Raw genomic sequence first — 9,437 nt, 5'->3', positions numbered from 1 at the left:
GTGGCAAAAACAAACAGTCAATCATGGCCTAAAGTAACAACGATCGCACAAAATCAATAATTTGACGATTTTTTTTTTCACAATTTGTCAACAACACCCAGTTCTACTTAAGATTGGAATCGTTGGGGTGAGTGAGATCGTAAAATCTTAAAATTTTAAGATCTAGATCAAAATCTTGACAACCATGCCACCACGATTTTCCCACCACACTAATGACGATTGAATAGTTCATAAATGGACTAGTTAGGTTGTGTATGTTAGCCAACTTGGGGCATTTAATGAACAAGTCACTCAGTTCTTATGATGTTCTTTAACGGACACTTGCAGAAGGATAAATATGATTAATGTTGACAAAATTAAAGAAGTAATTTAAATATTCATACTCTCATACATATTTGAATATATCATACAAAGTTGAGACTATTTTGGTGGTTTAGTCACCTTTTTTTATCACAATTATCCCATTTGCAGAGTAATTTCAACCAAATAGGCCAACAGCATTTCAAAGAAAGAGATTGGACTTGAAAACAATAATTTTGCTTGGCGATTCAAACCATTAGATGAAATATCACAACAACAAATAGTAAAACAAATCAATATACATTGAAATCAATGGAGCTACTTAAAAGGCAATTTTCACCTGGTTCATTATGATACAACACCTGCATCACTGTGATTCATTACTGAAACAAACAAGTTTTTTTTTACCAATTCTAAGCAAGATATCGATACAACTTTCTGTCGTTATCGTCCCTCTCCAAAAAGTCTCGTTCAATGAGAGACTCGATCCGCTTCTTGACCTCCGTTGGATTCGCCAGGAAACGCGACAGCAGCTGCTTTGTGACTTCAGCTATAAGGTTGTTATGATCAAGTTGCTTCCTAGATTTCATGATCCTTACTATCGCGGCTTCAATCTGAGGCTTCCTGTCCTCCTCCACTCGCTGCCGAGTTTCCTGTTTCTCCGGTTCGGATTCCTTTTGTGCAACTACAGTTCCTATTTTAACCTTGTATAGTTTACTACTGAACTTGTCGTTAACAAAGAAAGCGTCGTCCTCGACAACATCTTTACTCATCGGCTCCTTTCTAAGGACATTTCTTCCCTTAACTAAAGCCAATGATTGCAGGCATCTCTTGAGATCGGAAGCGGGAATCTCGGTTGCTTGCTCGATCTCCTTGTAGCTGAGTTTATCGGCATTGTTAAAAAGCATGAGGACACACATTTGGTAGGTAGAAACATTTAACTCATGCTTCTGACCCTTCCCGAAGGTTGCTTTTAAATCTGCAAAGCCCATGTTAGTTTGCCACGACAATCTCCTGCCGGTATGTGTGCCAAGGTAATATGACCGGAACTTCTCGCAAAGTGCAGATATTTCAGCTGGCAGGTTGCATGTAACACTAGACTGAGTTGGCCAAGACCCTGTAGTAAGAACCTGGACAGTAAGTGTAGGACCATCGCCTAAGTCAGGGTGGCAGGCGTAAAAGCCCTGCATTGTATCCTGAGAGGTTTTCATGTCGGTAAACATCCCCTCCAATTTAGAAGTAAATTGATAACCACATTCAGTTTTGAGCTTAACAATGAGACTTCTCTCGGCATCATCAGAAACCGTTTTTCCAGACAAAAGCCTCTTCGCCAGATGCTGTTTGTAATACTTTTCAAAAACATCTTTTTCTTGCAAGTATCGGAATAGCATCATCACCTTGTCAAGTGTAACCTCTACATCATCCTCATTGACCCCTTTCAGACCCTTACGAAGTTTATCATCTACAAATAGTGAAATGAACTCTGGAGAACGAGGGTTCAAGTTAATGAAATATTCAAACGAGGAATTCAAAGCATTCTGGAAAGACTTGTCGTTGTTGAACGGCAGGTTTATAATCTTGTCGTACTTGTCTTTCTCATCCAAAAGCCTCTGCACAAACTCAACCGGATCCTTCAACCTTTCAGGATCAGTAACAAGCTGTTTACCAGACTCCCTTATGTGTGAAGTCATCACTTCTCGTATTTTTGAAAGACCATCGGTAACACGGCGGAACAAGCTATACATCCTACCCAAATCTTCATATTTATCATCACAAAGCATGTTAACTAAGCCAGAATTCTCCATGTGGATTAACCTGAGCATGTGATTTTCAATCATCTCCTTCTCCACTACATTATTAATCTTCTTTTCAGTCTCGGGATCCAAGTAATGGCTAACTCTATCCATTTCCTCATTCAGACGCCTCTCAGCTTTCTTAAGATAGTCACCACAATCACAGCACTCGATGAATCTCTGGGATTCTACCTGGTAAAACTCAGCAGAAACTTTAAGAAAATGAGTCTCAAATTCTTGTCCATAAACTGAAGGACCTAAATCCATTAGCATTTTTGTTATATTTCTCATTATTCCTCTATCAATTACTTCACCAGTGCGTTCACCATGTACTAATTCCAGAAGTGTGTTCAGTAGCCGAGTCCTGATCTGGCTGGAATAAATGACATTTTCTCTCCATAAATTCAGCCCGAGTTCATGAACAGGAGTCTTACGGGCACTTGGAATGTAAGTCCTGTCCATGTACATCAGTATATCTCTAATCATTTGTAATGCCTTATTATGATCATTCCATTTCCTGTTCAGTTCTTCTAGAAAAGAACCTCCTTGAGCAGCTTCAATAGATTGAGCTATATCTTTGAGATGAGCGGTCATGGTTGCAACCAATCCCGAGTATAGCCTCTCACCAAACTTGTGAAGCACCATATTGTATGCATTTCTGAATCCACATAGACAGGTAGGAGGAGGTTAGACACATAAGATCTATTTTTCCTCGTACAAATAAAAAGATATTGACACAGGTTATCAAGAAAATAAAGGACAGTAACAAAAATTGCTAAAACTAATAATAAATAATGTGTAAAATGGAAAAAAGGTGAAACCCTTTTTTTTCGATGCATGGCATGCATATGAAGATAGAAAGATAACAAGAACAGTAATGGATGGATATAAGAAGATTGAAAGGTCAAGAAAGAAAAGTTGTATGCATAACACAAAGGAAGCTGAACAAGAATATGTAAAATCAGAATGTTAAGCATGGTAGCAGCATCCTGGCCAATATTTACTACTAAAATAACAGAATTCCATGACAAATATAATGGATTGGATCCATAAATTGATGTAAATTTTAAAAGACCATTTCTCTTACGGGAGCTTTTCAGCTAGAATAAGTTTATGGTTCTTCATTTATGAATAAGTCTTTAAAAACATGAAGATGTTTACTGAAAAGCTAAATGAGAGATCTCCTGAAAAGATTGGCATACCTAATTTCAACTTATAAGAGAAGCTATTTTTATAAAAGCTCTATCATCATTTAATATATTATTTTCCACAAGTGCTTCTTGAGAAATTTATTTAATAGAACACAAGAAAATTGTAAACTGAAATGCAATATTATAGATTGAAAAGTTGCTAAAGTTGAGGTCACAAGCAATGGTTCCATATTTTTCCACCACTCGGAATGGACCACAGTAACTAGGAGTCAACTGTTGATTAATCATTCGGATTATTGATTGTTGCTTGTATGGCCTTAAGTTTAGAAAACCCACACTTCAGCCTCAAGCTCTAGCATTTTCATGTTCTTTTCTGCATACCTCCTCATGTGATCTTGAGCCTTTACTAGGTTATCTTTTAGTTGTCTTTAAGGCTTCAAGTCATTCTTTCAATTCTCGAGCCACTGTCTCCACCTTGGTCTCCCCTTGAGCAAACCAAATTAAAAAAGGTGGTTTTCTCACATACTGACTTCAAAAGGAGTGGTTCCCGTACATATGTGAAACCAGTGTTATCGATGGCAGAGAGCAGAAATCCTGCCATACCGGCCACTTTGCTGCGCCTTATAGCAGAATTTGGCGGAGAAACCCGTAATATCGGTCGATATTTACCATTGCGGCGATCCCAAAAACCACGATGTATATCCACCATAGCACCTCCATGGTGGATATTTGATAACACTGAAACATGGTATTATATCACACTTCAGCCTGAGACAGCTATTCATCTCAACTCTTATATTAGAAAAAACCTTCAAATATGCCTCCAAGCCCCTATTAACCACTTCCTTTTAGCCATTGGTCTCTGGATATTAGCTGAAGCCATCTTCAATACAGTCCCTGAAGTCTGAATTGTTCCTGCCAAATACATGAGTCCCATGTTTTGTTCCAGGTGTCTTTTCTTGCAAAGGAGATCAAGCAAATGTAAGATGGAAAAGCTCCCTTGAAATGGGATCCATCTAATTGACCAAACTCCCTACTTCCGCACAAGTTGTGGCTCAATATTGACCCAACCTATAAAAAACTCATGACCTGAATCTCTAATTGCCACACCCCATTTGAAAACTTCTGTAGCCCCTCCTCTCCAAGAACTTGAACCTATGGAGTAGTGAGTTTCTCACGTCCCCAACATATTTTACATCACGGGCCAGTTCCATCAAACAAGAGAAATTCCAAATCAAATTAAGTTTCTACTCTTATTGTCCATCCATCCTACTGGGCCAGTTCCATCAAACAAGGGCAGTTTCACCTTATTTGCTATTTGATACACCTCCATGTGACATATGATCGGAAAAAAAGAACATCCTAAAACACCACTCTGGGCTCCATGGGTAGCGTCTCCCAAACCACTACTTTCATTGTGCCCCTCATCATATGAGCGTTGGTCTAATAACTTGGTCATTCCAACTACTTTTCAGAATTCCACCAATGAGAGTTTGACAAAATCCCCCAAGTGAGAAAAATTGTAAACTGAAATGCAGTATTCTGTATTGAAAGGTGACAAAAGATCATTGGCTCGTTCCTACACAAAGAAACCTAGAGCCACTGCTCCACAGAGAACGATCGATCTTCTCTGTACAAATCACTAACAGAAAAATACAATCCCAGTACTACCTCGCTTCTCATTCTTCCCCTATAGCTACATCACATGCAACTGCCTTAGCACTACCTCACTACCTAACCGCTACGATATCATACCAATTCTACATAGAGAAACTAAATGAAACAACTAGCTCAATCAATAACTCAACAAACATTCCAACTGCTCATATGCACAAATCATAGACAGTATCTTAATCTAACAAACAACAAAAGCAAACCCATAAAATGGTGCAATTCATTTTCTTATTCAAATTTAAACAATCCAAAAACCTCAAATCCCCAAATAAAACAACCAATCCCCAAATTTTTCCATAAAATGAATCATAAACATGAAGAAAAAAAAGAGAAAAATGGATTAACCTGTAAAGTTCTTCAAAACTGAGACCACTAGCGTTATGATTATAAATCTCATGAATCGCATCTTCGAGAATCTTCCATGTTTTGTCTGCATATTTCGGATCCATAACCACTCTGTGTTTAAACGCCTCTATCTGAAAATTCCTCTTCTTCTGGTTACTCATTCTCCCCCTTTTCAATAAAAATCCCAATTCCCAGAAGCAAAAATCACAACTTTCTTCCAACCCAAAACCAAAAATCACAACCTTCTTCCAACCAAAAACCAAAAGTCACAACTTTCTTCGAACCCAAAATCCCAAAAAATATATATATATTTCGTTTTCTACGAAGATTAATTTTACGATGAAATTTGATTCAGAAACTTTGGAAAAATGGATTGGGATTAACGAACGATGAGATTTTTTTTTTTGGGTGATTTTTTTTTTTTTTTTGTTAGGGACAATGATGATGAGGGCGAGGAAACAACAGAGACTCTGTTCCTTCGAGATTTGGTTTGAAAGGTGAAACGATGCGTTTTGGAGTTGAAATGTTTTCAGCGCGTCTCGAACACAAATTGGATTGCACCGCTAGATTACTAATAATTGTTTGACACTTGTTTCTCAATAATTTCTTTAGTATTTTTTTTTAAACAAAAGCAATTTCTCATTAAATGAAAATAATCTTGAAGGCTCTAGTTACATCAAATTGGGTTGGTTCATATGAAGGCCCGTTTTGTTAGTTATTGTTGGAATTAAACTCAAATTTTAAGTAATTCTTTATCACTACTCGATGATAATGATGAAAACAAGAAAGACATTTTAGGTTGTAAAGGATTAGGGTTTGCGAAATAAAAGGAAGATGATTATTTTCTGCGGAGTTTCTCTCCGCCCACAAACTGTGGAAAATTTGTTATTCACTTGCAACTACAATTCTGTGAATACAAGTTGTGTATCAAAATAGGGGTTACTCCCTCTATTTATAGTTTTAGGTTTGCTTTCTCCCTAAGTCAAATAAAGCCCAACACTATAAAAACTCAAAATACCTATTTTAGATCCAAATCGAATTTGTGTGTAGCAACCTGCTTACAATAATTTGACAATTTACTTTTCAACACGCCTTGTGTCGAGCAACATCCTACTTCGACATAAGGAATTACAATTTAACAGTTATGGCACTTTGGGCTAATTTATGGACTAAGTAATTCTTGACCTGATCAGTTAGGGTTTGTTGAATGTTCTTAGTTGATACCCCATATGGGTTCTATTCGTTTGAGCAGCGTCGCTTGTTCTTCTATCCCTAATCTCTCTCACTATTTTCTCATAATTTGTGTAGATTTTTGTTAGATCCATGGTTTTAGGATTGGCAGCCATTTTGCTAAAACATAGTTCATGACAGATGTTGAGCAAGATGTCATAACATCTTGATCAAGCTGATACAGCAGGGTGTGAAGGTTGCATTGAAGACAAATGTTCTAATAGATGTTGTGACATGTTGAACTAGAACATTAGTACAGGCTGTTTTAAATCTTGACAAATTTGATTTGATTTTGTGATATCTCTTTTGGATATATCTCGATTATTTTTACAAGTCAAGGAGATTTAATCTGGATAAAGTGATTTGATCTCCAACTGTACATAAGTTTCTAAAATTGGATATTTAGACAATTTAGGAAACTTAAAGTTTTGTTCCAAGATTTAAGGAGATTTTCTACATAAGTGTTGCAGCTCTTAGCTTGTGGATCAAGTAATATTTAGGTGAAGATTTCGAAGCCCGTGGATTGTTGAGTAGTGTTTAAAGGGATACCTATGTTAGAACAAGATTTGTTCTGATCAATTATCTTAGTTTTGATGATAACAATAATATGAATTTTGCTTAAGATAATATGGTACTCTAATCCAATGCAATTTCCTTTTCAGGAAATATATATAAAGAGTATGCATAATTCAGCGCTCAGAAGCTTTGTCTCAAAGGGTTCAGCATGCAACATCAGAACATGGTCTGGCAAGACATCAGAAGATGGTCGAAGCAGAATCAGAACATGGGTCTATGGAAGCATCAGAAGAACAAGAGAACAGAAGCACTGAAGTTCTGATGGTATCACGCTCAGAAGCACTTCAAGGTCAGAAGATCAGAAGATGCTCTGCACCAAGCTGTTTGACTCTGATGATATTCAAACGTTGTATTCACAAACATCAGATCAGAAGGAAGTACAGGTGGCAAGCTACGCTGACTGACAAAAGGAACGTTAAAAGCTATTATAGGCAACGTCAGTAGACACAGCGTGAACAAGGCTCGAGGTAGTTGACAAAAGCGTATAACATTAAATGCGATGCTGTACGGAACACGCAAAGCATTAAATGCACTCAACGGTCATCTTCTCCAACGCCTATAAATATGAAGTTCTGATGAGAAGCAAGGTTAATGATTCTAACGATTCTGCACCAAAACAACTCATATTAACTTGCTGAAACTCTGTTCTATTCAAAGCTCAGAATCTTCATCTTCATCAAAGCTCACTACATTGCTGTTGTAATATATTAGTGAGATTAAGCTTAAACGTTAAGAGAAATATCACAGTTTGTGATTATCGCTTTTAAGAAGCAATTGTAATACTCTTAGAATTGATTACATTAAGTTGTAAGGAACTAGAGTGATCATGTGGATCAGAATACTCTAGGAAGTCTTAGAGGTTATCTAAGCAGGTTGTAACTAGAGTGATCGTGTGGATCAGAATACTCTAGAAAAGTCTTAGAGGGTATCTAAGCAGTTGTTCCTGGAGTGATCAGTGTGTGATCAGAAGACTCTGGAAGACTTAGTTGCTGACTAAGTGGAAAACCATTGTAATCCGTGCGATTAGTGGATTAAATCCTCAGTTGAGGTAAATCATCTCTGCGGGGGTGGACTGGAGTAGTTTAGTTAACAACGAACCAGGATAAAAATAACTGTGCAATTTATTTTTATCTGTCAAGTTTTTAAAGCTACACTTATTCAAACCCCCCCTTTCTAAGTGTTTTTCTATCCTTCAATTGGTATCAGAGCGCCGGTTCTAAGGTGCAAGCACTTAACCGTGTTTAGAAAAGATTCAGGAAGAGAAAAACGCTTCAGTAAAAGATGGCTGATGAAACTAGAAAGTCTACACCTGCATCTACATCTGGCTCTGCTGAGCAACACAACGGTAACAATGGTTATACTAGACCGCCAGTATTTGATGGTGAAAACTTTGAATACTGGAAAGATAAACTGGAAAGTTACTTTCTTGGTCTAGATGGTGATCTATGGGATCTTCTAATGGATGGTTACAAACATCCAGTAAATGCCAGTGGCGTAAAGCTGACAAGGCAAGAAATGAATGATGATCAGAAGAAGCTTTTCAGGAATCATCATAAATGCAGAACTGTTTTGCTGAATGCTATCTCTCATGCTGAGTATGAGAAGATATCTAACAGGGAAACGGCCTATGACATATATGAGTCCTTGAAAATGACTCATGAAGGAAATGCTCAAGTCAAGGAGACTAAAGCTCTCGCTTTAATCCAGAAGTATGAAGCCTTCAAGATGGAGGATGATGAAGACATTGAAAAGATGTTTTCAAGATTTCAAACTCTTACTGCTGGATTGAGAGTTCTTGACAAGGGATACACCAAGGCTGATCACGTAAAGAAGATCATCAGAAGCTTACCCAGAAGATGGGGTCCTATGGTGACTGCATTCAAGATTGCAAAGAATCTGAATGAAGTCTCTCTGGAAGAGCTTATCAGTGCCTTGAGGAGTCATGAAATAGAGCTGGACGCAAATGAGCCTCAAAAGAAAGGTAAGTCTATTGCATTAAAATCAAATATCAAGAAATGCACTAACGCTTTTCAGGCTAGAGAAGAAGATCCTGAAGAATCAGAATCTGAAGAAGAAGATGAACTGTCCTTAATCTCCAGAAGGCTAAATCAACTCTGGAAGAACAAGCAAAGGAAGTTCAGAGGCGTCAGAAGTTCAAAGAAATTTGAACGTGGAGAATCTTCTGATGACAGAAGATTTGACAAGAAGAAGGTCATGTGCTATGAATGCAATGAGCCTGGACACTTCAAGAATGAATGTCCAAAACTTCAGAAGGAAAATCCCAAGAAGAAGTTTCATAAGAAGAAAGGTCTTATGGCAACCTGGGATGAGTCAGAAGATGATTCAGACTCTGAAGATGAGCAGGCTA

The 9,437-nt window shown here is 37.6% G+C and overlaps 1 protein-coding gene across 1 annotated transcript; it reads right to left on the bottom strand.

Moving 5' to 3' along the window:
* Nucleotides 1-566: 566 nt before the first annotated feature.
* On the bottom strand, nt 567-5,815 carry LOC131628844 (cullin-3A-like). The gene is made up of 2 exons (XM_058899652.1): nt 5,264-5,815; nt 567-2,751 (listed from the first exon to the last, which is right to left on the bottom strand). Exons 1-2 carry the CDS (start codon nt 5,422-5,424, stop codon nt 714-716), a joined length of 2,199 nt encoding a protein of 732 aa, XP_058755635.1. The 5' UTR covers nt 5,425-5,815; the 3' UTR covers nt 567-713.
* Nucleotides 5,816-9,437: the final 3,622 nt, after the last annotated feature.

This window comes from Vicia villosa, unplaced genomic scaffold (assembly GCF_029867415.1).
Source record: "Vicia villosa cultivar HV-30 ecotype Madison, WI unplaced genomic scaffold, Vvil1.0 ctg.000485F_1_1, whole genome shotgun sequence".
In the NCBI taxonomy this organism is placed as follows: Eukaryota; Viridiplantae; Streptophyta; class Magnoliopsida; order Fabales; family Fabaceae; genus Vicia; species Vicia villosa.
Note: the sequence above shows the minus strand (reverse complement) of the source record. Positions and strands in the feature narration are given on the sequence as shown.